This window comes from Bos mutus, chromosome 11 (genome assembly GCF_027580195.1).
Source record: "Bos mutus isolate GX-2022 chromosome 11, NWIPB_WYAK_1.1, whole genome shotgun sequence".
Taxonomy (NCBI): Eukaryota; Metazoa; Chordata; class Mammalia; order Artiodactyla; family Bovidae; genus Bos; species Bos mutus.
In genome coordinates this window covers 56460238-56476380 of record NC_091627.1, presented here as the reverse complement: position 1 = coordinate 56476380, position 16143 = coordinate 56460238, and the positions used below count along the sequence as shown (strand labels likewise).

Here is a 16143-nt window from a genome sequence, read left to right as displayed (position 1 = left end):
ATTTCAAGGAAGCTGTTTCCTCCTTTTTCTGATTTAAGTGTGATTTTCTAAAAAAAATTATTTTGGCCATGCCATGCAGAATGCAGGATCTCAGTTCCCCAACGAGGAATCAAAGCCGTGCCCTCTGCAGTGCAAGAGCAGAGTCCTAACCACTGGAGCACCAGAAAATTCCCCTAAGGGTGAGTCTTTAAAAATGCAACATTGCTTGGAAGTAGAATTGGATTTGGAGTTGAAGATCTGGCCCCGCTGTAAGCTGCAATTTTTAAGGATAGCTCAAAAATTTGTGTAGAATGCTATTTGATTAATTCAATCTTATGGCTTTACTTATCATTGCCTAAGGGTTCTATAAAACAGTAGAAAAGCAAGTGTTGGGCTGAAGAACAGAAATGGCACAAATCCTGTGGTTTTCCTGGATCAAATCAACTTCTGGGAGAGACATCAGGATCCAGTATACCATTTCTCCTTAAAGGTGGCAAACCCTGATAATCCTGACATTTTTCCTTTTGAATTTCTTTTTTTCCTTCTATTGTTAAAAGTATTCATATAAATATGGCAATGCGGGAGACCTGGGTTTGATCCCTGGGTTGGGAAGATCACCTGGAGGAGGGCATGGCAACCCACTCTGGTATTCTTGCCTGGAGAATCCCCATGGACAGAGGAGCCTGGACAGCTGCAGTCCATGGGTTCACAAGGAGTCAGACACGACTATGCGACTGACCACACACATAAATACTATGCAAACATCAAGGGAGTATTGCTGAGAAAACTTGAACAGAGACAGTTTTTGTGAGCACCCCAAATCTTTGGATGTCATCTCAGAGCCTTACAAATTTTTTTTAAACAGTTAAAAGCCATTCAGTTTTATTAATTAATATATATTTATTTCATACATAGTTGAAATAGAGCCTTTTACAATTCATTCTGTGATCCTTGATTAAAATACAGATTATAGGCCTTCAGAAACATTTTTTTATGTGACATAATGATGTAATGACACTTCATGATTTCTATGATTTACAAAACGGAGGCTAATCATTTAGTTAAGTAATGTTTATGACTTCTCTCGTCGATATTAGAAAGATGCAGAAAGATTTTAGTAACCTGTCACTGTTTTATCCTTAGGAGAAGAGCCTTACAATTTCTGAAGTAATGAACTTGTATCAACCACGCCCATAAGAGCCACTGGGACCATCTTGCCCAGCGATACGTCTGATATTGACCTGCTCGTAATCTCACCTCAAAGTTCACTTTTTCAAAATCTTCCAGGGCCTCTAAGTGATTCCCCTCTTCTTTTTCCAAACACTCCGTCAAATCGCGGCACCACATGATTTGAGAAACGGTCAGGATCACCTGCAGGGAAACACCCTCCTTCAGTGTGGGCTTCCTCTCAGCCGAGTAAGATGCAGAGGCGGAGACTGAAAGGGGCCTGTTACCTGAGAAGGGTGGCCTGCGACCACCCACACTGTTCTCTGTTTCCCCAGATAGTCCGCGATGGCGGCTTTGCACAGGCGGCGCAGAGACGTGAACATGGCTTCCTCCACTTTGCCCAGCCACTCCTCCACGTTGCCTCGAGCCTTTAGGCCTTTCCCCAGGCTCACCTGGGAGGTAATCAGAGAGGTGATAACATCCTCCATACATCCCTAAAAGAATCCTGAGCTCGGTAAACACGGCAGCGTGGCCACAGACACTGAAACTTTCTATTGATATTCCACTCTCACTTTACCCACTTATACTTAAAAAAAAAAAAAATTGTTTGGCTATGCCTCATGCAGAATTTTTAGTTGTGGCACGTGGGATCTAGTTCCCTGACCAGCGATCAAACTCAGGCCCCCTGCATTGGGAGCATGGAGTGTTAGCTAAGGAACCTCTAGGGAAGTACCTACCCACCTCTGCTGCTGCTGCTAAGTCACTTCAGTTGTGTCTGACTCCGTGCGACCCCATAGACCGCAGCTCACCAGGCTCCCCGGTCCCTGGGATTCTCCAGGCAAGAACACTGGAGTGGGTTGCCATTTCCTCCTCCAATGCATGAAAGTGAAAAGTGAAAGTGAAGTTGCTCAGTCATGTCCGACTCTTCGCGATCCCATGGGACTGCAGCCTACCAAGCTCCTCCATCCATGGAATTTTTCAGGCAAGAGTACTGGAGTGGGGTGCCATTGCCTTCTCCGCTACCCATCTATACTTAGTGGGTTATTTCACGGCTTCCCTTTGGGGCCACCTCTTGGAAAGAGGAGCTGTGTGTGTGTGTGTGTGTGTGTGTGACTCAGTTGTGTGGAAAGAGGAGCCGTGTGTGTGTGTGTGACTCAGTTGTGTGGAAAGAGGAGCCGTGTGTGTGTGTGTATATGTGTGTCACTCAGTTGTGTCCAACTCTTTGCTCAGTTGTATCTTACCCACAAGGCTCCTCTGTCTTTGGAATTCTCCAGGTAAGAATACTGGAGTGGCTTGCCATGCCCTCCTCCAGGGGATCTTCCTGACCCAGGGATGGAATATGGTCTGCATTGCAGGCAGACTTTTTACTGTCTGATCTACCAGGAAAGCCCAAAGAAGAGTTTATGTGTGCTAAACGAATTCCTCCACTTTCTTTGCCTACCTGCTGCCATATGATTTTTGGCTCCAACCATTCCTCTAAACCTGGTCAGGTTATTAAGGTGATCAGGTGGGTGCGTGCTCAGTAGTGTCTGACTCTTTGGACCCAAGCAGACTGCAGCCTGCCAGACTTCTCTGTCCATGGAATTTTCTAGGCAAGCATACTGGAGTGGGTTGCTATTTCCTACTCCAGGGTATCTTCCCAATCCAGGGATCAAATCTGCGTCTCCTGCATTGGCAGGTGGATTCTTTACCACTGAGCCACCTGGGAAGCCCCTAAAGTAACCAGTGTTCTCCCAATTGTTCACTCCAATTGACACTTTTCAGTCCTTTTCACATTTATTTCTTGGACTTTCAATGACCTGCTGCTGCTGCTACTGCTGCTGTTGCTAAGTCGCTTCAGTTGTGTCCGACTCTGTGTGACCCCGTAGACAGCAGCCCACCAGGCTCCACCATCCCTGGGATTCTCCAGGCAAGAACACTGGAGTGGGTTGCCATTTCCTTCTCCAGTGCATGAAAGTGAAAAGTGAAAGTGAAGTCGCTCAGTAGTGTCCGACTCTTCTTGATCCCATGGACTGCAGCCTACCAGGTTCCTCCGTCCATGGGATTTTCCAGGCAAGAGTACTGGAGTGGGTTGACTGCCTTGCTTATCTGGGCTCCAGAATCTGCTCACTTCTTCTACCCTCGCTTTACATGTCCTGTCTTCCCTAAATCCTGGCAGATTTAGGGGTCTTTCCTCTTTAATCTGCACTAGTGATGAGCAAAGTCTTTTGCCAGAGAATCAATTTAGGTCAAGTAAAAAAATTTATTGAGGTCTACTTGATTTACAATATTCTATAAGTTTCAGGAATACAACATAATGATTCAATATTTTTATAGATTCTACTTCATTTAAAGTTATTACTTTAGTGGTTATACTGCCCTGTGCTGTACAATATTTCCTTGTTGTTTATTTATTTTATATGTGGTATTAGTAGTGTGTATCTCTTAATCCCCTACCCCTATAATACCCTACCCTCCTTGACTCTTCCCACTAGTAACTAATTTGTTTTCTATATATGTGAATCTGTTTCTGTTTTGTTATATTTACTAGTTTGTATTATTTTTTAGATCCCCTATTAAGGGAAAATATACAATATTTGTCTTTGTTTATTTCCCTTGGCATAAAACCCTCCAGGTCCACGTATATTGTTGCAAATGGTAAAGTTTTATACTTTTTTATGGATGAGTAATATCCCATTACTCTGAATGGCATTACTGATGCAATGGACATGAACTTGGGCAAACTCTAGGATATGTTGAGGAACTGGGAGGCCTGATGTGCTGCAGTCCATGGGGTCACAAAGAGTTGGACTGGACTTGGCAACTGAACAACAACAACGATATATATACATATATATTCACATCTTCTTAACTATCCATCTGTTGGTGGGCACTTAGTTTGCATCCATGTCTTGGCTATTGTAAACAATGCTGCTATGAACATTGGGGTGTCTGTATAGTACAAGTAAAATGCCTATGGGTTCTTACTGATCCCATAGATATACTACTGTGTTCTAATTGGACTAAAATCCTTGGCATTTCCCTGAGTGACTTGTCTGCTCTCCATCTTCCTTGGCTGCCTCTGTGTGTGTGTCTGTCTGTGTGTGATTCTCCTCTGTGATGTCACTTGGTTCCCCATAGTCTGCTAGTGCATTCACTTGGTTGATGCCTACTGTATTCCAGGTACTGTGCAGAGCCTAGGAGACACTGCAGTCAAACAGTGACAACTAATACTTCATAGCACCCGCTTGGTACTATTCTAAAGTAATGTACATACAGGAACACCTGAAAAATCCCCAGCAACTCATTTGGGCACTATTACTAATCCTCATTTTATAGCTGAGATTAAAGATTGGGAGTGGAATCCAGGTGACCAGGCAGTAGAACCAGCTCTTATCTAGGCTACTCCTTTGCTCCTTGTGGAGAGTTAAGACTTGGCTCCAGTTCTTTCCACCCTGTTTCCAAGAACAGAGCACACACCTCTGTTATTACATTTAGTATGGGACTTTTCAGTTGTTTGACTATGTCTCTGCTGGACTTTGAATTCTTTGAGGGCAAGAATTTAATCATGGTTATTTTTGAAATTGTTGAGCCAGCCCAAGACCAGGGCATGTAGCACTTTGTGAATGCTTAGCATGCTGATGAGTACAATCTCCATTCTCCAACCCTGGAAGAGTAACCAAGTTTACCCATAAAGAATTATTAACAAGAATACCTTACCCTTTCTCCCTCTGGTGATAGCATCGCTAAAATATCATTAGTGTAAACCTTTTCTGGCTCTGCATCCATTCCAGGAATTTTTCCCTCAGTAGGAGGCAGGAGAGCAAATTCAAGCTTTGAAATGGAGTCGAAGCATTTCCTTAAGTGAGGCTGCACAGCTTGGGGATTTCGTGTCTGGGCCAAAATCTCCAAGAGCTCATCATTTGACAAGAAGTAAAATCTAGATTAAAGAATATACTTAAAATGTAACTTGAAATTGAAGCAAAACCTTATATAGGCATGATAGATGAATCCCTTGCCCACATCTCTTCCCCATCCACTGATTTCCTGGACCTATTGGTTTTAGGTTTCTGGGGAAGCCACACATCTCTAAATATGATTATTATAAAGATTAGTGTGGCTGCATCTCAAGCGTCTGGAGTTAGTGCCTGGTACATAAAAGGTAGAGATTTTTCATAAAATTTGTAAAAATGCTAGCACTTGTATGATACTGATTTGGTCACATGTCTGTTACTTGGCTTTGAGCTCCTAAAGTGAAGGTATATTATTTGTTTTCCCTGGAATTCAGCCTTGTACCTCATATATACCTGGTATTCAATACATAATTTGTTGACTAAATGAATGTGTGGTTGCTGGAAACTTATTTGATTCTGTGACTACACACATGTGGGCTGTGCTGATGTGAGCTGGCAAGGGATTTTCTTAGATGCCCAACAGGGCCATTTGAAGGCATGAAGATATTCTATGGAAAAAAAAAAAAAACCTGGAGAAGGGGCATACCTGGATGCTGAGGGATGAGAGAGAGGGATGAGGGTCTGGCTGGAGAAGACACTTTACTCCTATGGAGGAAACTGCCTATGAGAGATCCCTCAGGACTGGAGTCATCCCATGAGCTCATGGAAGGCCCCATGTGAGAGAGGGGGCCAGTTGGGTACCAGCCAACTCAGATTTCTCCTGCTGTACTGCCTCTCCTCCCTTCCCTGCCCCAAACCTGGAGATCCCAGAAACCTAATAGGAAGTAGGGAGGGTTGGCCATTATACATCCTTATCATCACTAAAGGCTTCAGCTTTGCAACAGGCCTGGGCCAGAGAAGGGAGATGTTTTCACTTTGAAAGAATTTCAGAGTTTCGATGATTACAGATTGTTTAGTGGGTTAAGACAACAAGAGATTTTTTGGCATTATTATCTGAGAATGGCCAGAAAATTCATGAGGTCTGCTTAAGATTCTGAGCAGGAAGAAACTAGCCCCTTGTAGGGAATGCAGAGGTAGTCTTTAGAAATAAAGATGTTTTGGGGTTGCACTCTATCAGTCCTACCAGATACAGAATAATTCATCTCCCTTTTCAACTAATGAAACAGACAACTGTCAAGATTGGACTATGAACCCTGACAAAGCAGGAACCATGCTGCATTCCTCTTGTGTCCCCAGGACCTAACTTGTGGCCCCAGGAACTAATTCATATGGTTCATAACATGTCTTTCTTAAGGCTTGGAAAGTGAAATCAATGGTGCACAGAGCCTCTTGACCTAATAAACACTGCAGGCCTAGTTGACATAATTCTAAACAAAAGGAAAAAACAAAAGCTGATGCTTTTGGTGTTCAGCATTATCACAGGTAAATTTGTGTCCAGGTTTCTTTAAATATCAGAAGTAGTGTACAGATTTTCTCTACACTGGGGAGACCCAAGCTGGGAGCCACTGCTTTAAGAGTGAAATAAAAGGCACATCTCAAACCTATTCCTCTATCTTTTCCTGTGTTGCCTGAATCTGTTGAACTCAATCAAATCTTCCAGATCTTGGATGTCTCGTGTATATACATACCCTGGAGTGGTACCCAGCAACAAACCCTCTTAACCAAATAACCAACATAAGCATGTAACACTGGCTGACTTGGACAGAACTTACCAGCCATTTCTTTTATAGCTAACAGGAAAAATCCACAGAAGATGAACGTTTTGTGATATTGTCTATGTTACGGTACAATGTGCCCCAGTGAATGAAGTCTGGAGCTCTTGTGATCATCAGGTAGTCATAGTCTGTTCGTATATAATTGCACTGAAATGGTTTATTTACATGACTGTCCACGTGCTAACCACGAGCGCCATTAGAGCAGGGATCTGGCCTTTTCTTCTTATATCTTTAACACTGAGCAAAACATTTGGTATGTTTCTAGAATGAATGGATGAGTAAAAAATTTCATTTGGAATTTGTGAAATGACCTTTTAGATGACTTCTACAGTGACCCTCTTAGGCCATCAATTAGCCTAAAGAAATCAGCTCAGGCAACAAAGGTCTCTAACTTTTTACAGATACATCCATGGACACATGCACTCATGCAGGTGCACACATACACACCCAGCAGTGAAACGGTGCTGTGATCAAGATTTCTTCCAGCACCTACCCACTTAAACCAAACACTGTATCTTTATCCTTGACAAGAGCTACATTGCTATTATGAAATATATTTCCTGCTTCCCTTTTTGGTCCCCTGATGTTTTGAGGTTATGGTTTGTTTTAAAGTATATCTTCACAAATTCATGGAAACTCAGCTACTAAAAATGTTGTTGGTAGCTTTATAAACTTACCTTGGAAAGATAACTCTTTTTGATTCTAAATATGCCTCTAGACACTTCTGAATTTGGTCAAGTAATGCATTATTATTTTGAAAAGTCTCCAGAAGCCCTGTTCATTGAAAAAAAGGTATTGGTAAAGTCTTGTTGAAATAAATAGAGAATATAATTTTAAATATGATATTAACTTTTTTAAAAGCTTTGGTTTTATTTGGTAAAAGAATGGTCTAATAAATTAAAATTTGGGAAGGTTGGTTAAGAGTGTTAAGTATTTTTTTCAGCATCTATCTTATTCTATTTTTTAATTGAAGTATAGTTGACTTACAATGCTGTGATAATCTCTGCTGTATAGCAAAATCACTCAGTTATACACATATATACATTCCTTTATCTTCATTTCCATTATTGCTTACCCCAGGATACTGAGTATAGTTCCCTATGCTATACATTAGGACCTTGTTGTTTATCCATTCTAAGTGTAATACTTTGCGTCTACCAACTCCAAGCTCCAAGTCTATCCCTTAATGATGACATTAATTTTAATATCTGCCACTGAAGAACAAGCATTTAATTTGAAACCTTTTTATCCGGCATCATTCACTTTTGGGGATTAGGGGTGCACAAACTAAAGCCAAACAACTGCCTCCTCTTGACCCTCCAAACAAAGCCATTCTCTAAACGCTACATTTTCTTTGTCACTTCCTTACTCGTGTCTTCTATTTCTTCTGCCATCTTTAGATGCTGAAATTGTGGCAATCGCACCCTATTTCTTCATCACTAAACAGTAGCACCTTAAGAAGCAAGATTCATGTCTCACTTGACATTGATGTTTTGGTGCCTGTCACACTACCTGACTTCCATACCTGTTCAAGAATCAAATCCAGTCTTTTCCACGGTCTCCAAGGCTCTATGTGATCAGTGAAAAGAAAGTGAAAGTGAAAGTGAAGTCGCTCAGTCGTGTCTGACTCTTTGTGACCCCATGGACTGTAGCCCACCAGGCTCCTCCGTCCATGGGATTCTCCAGGCAAGAATACTGGAGTGGGTTGCCACTTCCTTCTCCAGGGAGTCTTCCTGACCCAGGGATTGAACCGAGGTCTCCCACATTGCAGGCAGATGCTTTAATCTCTGAGCCACTAGGGAAGCCCCCAGTCCAATCCCTAACTCACTATCCAAGCACACTTACCTCTCTGGTCTCATTCCTAAGCCCTCTCCTATGCGCTGCTCTCCACCCTGCTCTGGCTTCCTTGCTGACAGGAGTACACGCTAAGCGTGCTTTTACTGCAGGGTCTCTACCTTTGTTCTCTTTGATGTTAGCAATACTCCCTTATAGCCACAAACATATTTCATTCCTTCATTCTTGCAGATTTCTACTCAAAAGTAGTCACTTTATCAAAATATCCTTTCAACACACACACATACACAGCAGCCCCCGCCTATTCTTTTGCCATATTGCTGCTGCTGCTGCTAAGTTGCTTCAGTTGTGCCCGACTCTGTGCGACCCCATAGACAGCAGCCCACCAGGCTCCGCCGTCCCTGGGATTCTCCAGGCAAGAACACTGGAGTGGGTTGCCATTTCCTTCTCCAATGCATGAAAGTGAAAAGTGAAAATGAAGTCGCTGAGTCGTGTCCGACTCTTCGTGATCCCATGGACTGCAGCCTACCAGGCTCCTCCGTCCATGGGATTTTCCAGGCAAGAGTACTGGAGTGGGTTGCCACTGCCTTCTCCACTTGCCACATTACCCTATTTAATTTTTCTTCACAGCTTTATCATCATCTGAAAATTTTATATATATATATATATATATATATATGTATATATGAGAGTGTAAGTCGCTTAGTCGTATTTGACTCTTTGTGACTCAATGGACTGTAACCCACCAGGCTCCTCTGTCTATGGGATTCTCCAGGCAAGAATACTGGAGTGGATTGCCATTCCCTTCTCCAGGGGATCTCCCTGACCCAGGAATTGAACCCAGGTCTCCTGCATTGCAGGCAGATTCTTTACCATCTGAGCCACCAGAAAATATATATATATATATCTCTCCACACTTCTGTATCTGAAATCCCTGGGACTAAATGTATTTTTGAAATCTTTTTTTTTTAATTCCAAAAGTTATACAACAAAAATCCAGTAGGGACTGGGGCAGCACTCTGCAGTAAGACACATTAATATTATTGCAGCTAAAGGTTTGAATATGCACATTGAGTGGGGGGTGCTAGACACGATAAAAGGTCTTTCAGAGATATCCATGTTTTAATCTCCAGAACTTGAGAATTTGTTAGTTTTTATGGGAAAAGGCACCTGGCAGATGTGATTACATTATGGATCACAGGATGGGGAGATTATCATGGATCATGCGGTGGGCCCAGTGTAATCACAGGGTCTTTATAAGAGGTAGAGAGGCAGATGTGATGGCAGAAACACAGACTGGGGTGATAACAGTTGTGGCTGAAAGGGGACTAGGAACCAAGGACTATGGGGAGCCGCTGGAAGCCCCAAAGTTTTAAGGTTTTCAATTCTATCATCCCATAGAGTTTTCCCTGTCTATTTCTGTAAGAGTCTTTGGGCAGAGACCACAGCCCAGCAGCTGCTTCTGCCTGAAGGAAGCTCTCTGGGATTATCACCATGACAGACCATGTGCTGCCATTTACAGAACAACAAGTTGTTGAGCTGAGGCTTTAATAGAAAACATAAAGTTCAATCACTCAGTATGTGTACCCCGAAAGATTTTGATTCTACATCCCTAGAAACAGAACTTATTAAAACACATCTCAACTGTAAAACACTGGGGACTCTATTCAATACTTTATAATGACCTATATGGGAAAAGAATTTTAAAAAGAGTGAATATATGTATATGTATAACTGATTCACTTTGCTGTATACCTGAAACTAACACAATATTAAAAATCAACTATACTCCAATAAAAGTCAACTAAAAAATAAATAAAACACATTTCAACCCTGAGATTAGAATTACTTTAGTGGCATTATTCGTAAGTGGTTATAATGAATTACTTAAAGTGTGGAAATTTGTATGGTTAGAAGTCTGTAAGAATGGGTCAACTGAATGGAAATGTACGTTTTGTAACCTAAATTGTGAGATGGAAGCATCAGTGATACTGTATGGGGAAACATTCCCCAATGCTACACACTGTAAAAGAAGTAGATGCTTGTGTGCCAAAACTATCAACTGAGCTGAAGGATAACGATGACAATACATTAATAGTAATAAAATGACAAGTGTTCAATTCACATTGCTTAGCAAGAGTGTCAAAGGTACTACAAATATTCCTGGTCATCAGTGCTGACTAGATCAAGGGTTAAATGTACTACATATTATTAGAATCTTACAGGTGATGAATGCTGTGGATGATTGTAAAGTCTTTTTGTGTGTTTCTTTTCTACCTGGTTGAGTAGCTGCTCGGAGAGCGTTAGGCAGCCGGTTAACCTTCCTCATGATTTCCTTCCATGACTTGTCCACTTGAAGGAACATCTTGGCCTCTGCAGGCAACTGCCTTTGAATATCTGGAGCATTAAAAATACTCTCTAGGTAGAGCCAGTTTCTCTGGCAGTTCAGCCATTCTTCCTAGGAGAAAAATAAGGACATTATCAAATGTTTTAACCCAAAGTTGAAAATATACAGCTATGTTAAAAATAACTACATGAGGATTCACTGTATTTTTTACATTTTGGCGATGTCTCACAGGCCTTAATTTTTCATTAAAATTTTTTTTTATTTTATATTGGAGCATAGTTGATTAGCAATGATATGGTATATGGCAAAGTGACTGAGTTAAACCAACAGAAGCATCAATTCTTTTTCAAATTATTTTCCCATCAAGGTTATTACAGAATATTGAAATGAGTTTCCTATGCTGTGTAGTAGGTCCTTGTTGGTTATCTATTTTAAATTCGGTAGTGTGTGCATGTCAACCCAAACTCCCAATCTATCCCTCCCCTGGCCCCCACCCCCATAATGATAAGTTCATTCTTTATGTCCTCACAGCTCCTTTGAAATAAAACCTCTTTAAAATATCCAAGACTCATCTCAGCCTAATTCCAACTCATTTTTTGGTATGAGTAGAGTTATAATGAGTCTACTACCGTGTGGTAACCAGAATGGACCCAAATAAAGAGGATTAAAATGCCCAGAGGAGACATTCTAGGGGGAAACAAGATGGTTCAAGGAGTCTGAAGGGTTGGGAAGCTGTTTAGTGACTGTTTCCAAATATATAAAAAAGATTCTTTGCCTCAGTGATGTCTATATTCTTCCCTCTCCCTCCTTTTAAAGAAGAAATATAATTCATTTTCAATTAAAAGAGTAAAACCTGCTTATAACAGAACATGTGGCAAAGACATAAGACTGGGAAGAATAAGAAAACCGTATACTGTCTCTCCTCTTAGAGATGATCACTGTTAATCAAAGAAACCACAAGTGCAGGGTCAGATCTAAAGTCTGTAGACCTCACCTTTCCACTGTGCCTCTTGCCATAACCCTGAGATCCGTAAAAGAGCATCTCTCACCTCACTCTAGATTTGGGGGCTATGCCTAATCCCTAATATCCCAACCACTCCCTGGTTTATTTCAGGTTCATACTTTCTACGCAGTTAATTCTCTGGAGGGTCCCTGTTACTCAGGGATCAGATTATAAGGTGTACATTGAAGAGGATGGATTCCTGAAAAAGGTCTCTATGAAATAAAGATGAGACAAATTGTCTTTTCCTACTTAGTGCCTGTATTAAGTCATAGATAACTTTTCATATTAGAACATATAGGGAAGTGTCACCCAGGCATGTCTGACTCTTCGTGACCCCCTAGACTGTAGCCCACCAGCCTCCTCTGTCCATGGAATTCTCCAGGAAAAAACACTGGAATGGGTTGGCATTTCCTTCTCCAGGGGATCTTCCTGACTCAGGGATCAAAGGATCTGCCTCCTGCATTGCAGGCAGATTCTTTACTGTCTGAGATACTAGGGAAGCCCCAGAACATAGAGGAACCCCAACACAATTAATTCAACAGAAAAAACTGAAGTCAAAGAAAGACATTGGATGGGAAAAAAATTAGACCAGAGTAAATGGGCTCTTTGTTTTATTATGGGATAATCTGAGGTACAGTAAAATAAAAAGGAAGTGTGTATGAAAGGAAGGGCACCACGGAGACTTCGAGGAACAGTATTAGTCCAGTAAATATGAGCTTGCTGTGATAAGACCCTTAAGGTGGCCCCAGGACCGGGGCTTCATGTCCTCGTGTGATCCTCTCCCCCTGAGTGTGGGTGCCGCCTGCGACTTGCTTCTAGTTATGGAGAATATGGTAAAGGTAATAGGATGTACACAATTAGGTGTAAATACACGAGGCTGTAGCCTCCATCTTGCCTAGAGACTTTCTCTTCCCTGCTTTACTGATGAAACAAGTCATCTTGTTGAGGAAGTCCATGGAAAAAAATTGAGCAACATGGAGGAGCTGAGGATGGCCTCTGACTGACAGCCAGTGAGAAACTGAAGCCCCTGGTCCTGGAATTGCAAGGAAATGATATCTGTCAGCATCTTCCCTTAGTTGAACCCGATGGGAACCCAGTCCTGGCCCACATCTTGACTGAACCCTTGTGAGACCCTCAAACATAAGACCCAGTTAAGCCATGAACTCCTTACCCACAGAAGCTGTGGGATAATAAATGTATCTTGTTTTATATGACTAACGTTTGTGGTATTTTGTTTCACAGCAATAATAACTAATTATTGATGGTACAGTCTTATAAAGAAGAGCTCAAGGTATTTGCATTCTCCTTATATTCTGAGAATAATAAAATGTCAGTATTGAATCTTACATCTAAACTCTATACTATCTAGCCCTAAGTGAACAAATGACTTCTAAGGTCCTGTGACTTTCCAATTCTCTGAGTCCGTGAATTGAAATTACCCTTACTCACCAGTGTTTGATTAAACAAAGCAAGCTGTTTCTGCCATTCATCTACTCGAGCTTTCAGTGGGCCAACGTAACGTGATGAGGCAATGGTTGCAATGTTGATGGTGCTGTCATCAAGAAGGACCTTTCAGGAAGGGTGAAGAAAGTATGTGCAACATCGTATGTTAGTGCTCTCAAAGATAATTACAGATATTTAACTCCGAGAGTCTATTTATTTATTTTTATTTTTACCTTAAAATTTTTATTTTATATTGGAATAGAAATTTCTGTTGGATTTACAACGTTGTATTAGTTTCAGGTGTACAGCGAAGTGATTCAATTACACACATACATATATCCATTTCTTTTCAGATTCTTTCCCATGTAGGTTATACAGAATATTGAGTAGAGTTCCCTGTGCTATACAGTAGGGTCCTTGTTGATTATCTATTTTATATATAGTAGTGTGTATATGTGGAGAGGCAATGGCACCCCACTCCAGTACTCTTGCCTGGAAAATCCCATGGACGGAGGAGCCTGGTAGGCTGCAGTCCATGGGGTTGCTAAGAGTCTGACATGACTGAGCAACTTCACTTTCACTTTTCACTTTCATGCATTGGAGAAGGAAATGGCAACCCACTCCAGTGTTGTTGCCTGGAGAATCCCAGGGACGGGGGAGCCTGGTGAGCTGCCGTCTATGGGGTCGCACAGAGTCGGACACGACTGAAGCGACTTAGCAGCAGCAGCAGCAGCAGTGTGTATATGCTGGGACTTTCCAGGTGGTGCTAGTGATAAAGAACCTGCCTGCCATTTCAAGTTAGACACAAGAGATGTGGCTTCGATCCCTGGGTCCATAGTGTTGCACAGAGTCCAACATGACTGAAGTGACTTAGCACACACACACCCAGTGTGTATCCCAAACCACTTAAAAGCCAAGTTTCTGAATAAAATAAAATTAATTAAAAAATAATAAAATAAAAATCAATCCTGCTAAAAAATAAATAAATAAAAGCCAACTTTCTGAATTAAAAGCTTAGTCCCACCCATTATTTCCCACCTAACCACTTCCTCTCCTTCTTGCCTTCACCAGGATTTACAACCCACTATGATGTTTTCTTCAGCGTCACCATGGAACTTCTGATTGTCAAATCCTGGCTATTTCTGTCATTATTAATGGCACACATTTCTGTTTAGCTCAGCCCTTTTCTTCAATCTCCCCCTACAAGTTATCTGGTACTTTACACCACTTTGTCATCCAGGTCTTTATTTCTCAAAGTGCTCAAAACTTGAAAAAGTAGCTGCCTGCTTTATCCAATGAAACATCATTCTCCCTCAATTATCTTAAGGAAGAGGAAAAGTGAGCTCATTCATGTCAAGCTCTGGATGTTTATAGACAAGTTTTCATCTACCTCCTTCCCCTACTCCTTCTCCATATCCCACAGCAACCCTTGCAGAACATGTACATTTTAAAAAACGTGTCTTCTAAAGAATTTTCATTGTTCTATTTAAATTATAAACTTCTTCAGAGCAGAAGCCCCATCACCTGTTATTACCTGGTCTCATACTGACTGATTTCCATCTTGGGTCTGCTCTCCCCTTCACCACCCAGAATGCTGTCTGGTCTTGCTCTTCCAAACTACACCTGGCAAAGACATTTCATCTCCAATTCTAGTTTGGGGACACACTAAGAGAATGGGGCTTTGCCTTAAAAAAATATTTTATTGAAGTATGACTGATTTACAGTGTTGTGTTAATGTTAGCTATATAGCAAAGTGATTCAGTTATACATATACATATATATATATATATATATATACTTTTTCACATTCTTTTCTATTATGACTTATCACACGATACTGAATATAGTTCCCGGTGTGGGATTTGTTTTTTAAATTGAGTCATAATCCCCATATTCCTGTGCTAAACAAATATGCCTTTGGATATTAAGTCACTAAGAATATTCCAAACACATGGGTCAGATTTATCTTCTTTTGCTGTTGATAGAACATGACCATCTACTCCTAATCTCAAAAATTTCAAGTGAATTTAGCTTCTTAGTGTGCTATAAACCTGAAATGCTTATTCATGCTTCTTTGCCTTATTTAAATGGTTTGAAGTGCCTTCTATTCTCAACTATTAATATGAAACCCCCATATTTTTAAGGTCTAGAATGTCTTGGCTGGTCTAGCAAGGATTCTCTGATCACTTCAGCTACAACTGATCTCTTTGCTATTCCAAATTCTCCAGCAGTTACTGACTACAAGACTTTTAACTCATATATATATGTATAGTTGATAAATGAATATAGAATGAAGTAATGGAAACTCCATAATTACCCTAATCTCCTCCTAATTGCCTTTTAAATTCTTAAAATCCTCTTCTCCATTCAGTTCAGTTCAGTTCAATCGCTCAGTCGTGTCTGACTCTTTGCGACCCCATGTATGGCAGCATGCCGGGCCTCCCGGTCCATCACCAGCTCCCGGAGTCTACTCAAACTCATGTCCATCGAGTTGGTGATGCCATCCAGCCATCTCATCCTCTGTCATCCCCTTTATTAGATGACACTAATTTGCTTAATTTTATTGAAGAGCATTAATGCATATGAAAACTTGTGATACTTTAATGTGTACTCCTTTCTATCTTATGCTTTGATTAAAAGGAAAAAATTCTTTATGCCATATCTATTACTTTGATAAGTATTTCATGTACAAGCATTCATGTCCTGGTGGCTCAGTGGTAGAGAGCCTGCCTGCCAACACAAGAGACGTGGGTTTGATCCCTAGGCTGGTAAGATCCCCTGGAGAAGGAAATGATAACCCAC

The 16143-nt window shown here is 41.2% G+C and overlaps 1 protein-coding gene across 3 annotated transcripts in view; it reads right to left on the bottom strand.

Annotated features, from left to right (window-relative positions):
- Positions 1-16143, bottom strand: part of DNAH6 (dynein axonemal heavy chain 6) — a 271508-nt gene that overhangs the window by 166900 nt on the left and 88465 nt on the right. For all 3 annotated transcript variants that reach the window (XM_070379404.1, XM_070379405.1, XM_070379406.1), the window contains exons 21-26: positions 13348-13467; positions 10826-11006; positions 7432-7528; positions 4846-5065; positions 1434-1598; positions 1237-1350 (exon numbers count right to left, since the gene is read on the bottom strand). In XM_070379404.1, coding sequence (XP_070235505.1) covers positions 1237-1350; positions 1434-1598; positions 4846-5065; positions 7432-7528; positions 10826-11006; positions 13348-13467 — 897 coding nt within the window. The remainder of the gene's footprint in view (positions 1-1236; positions 1351-1433; positions 1599-4845; positions 5066-7431; positions 7529-10825; positions 11007-13347; positions 13468-16143) is intronic.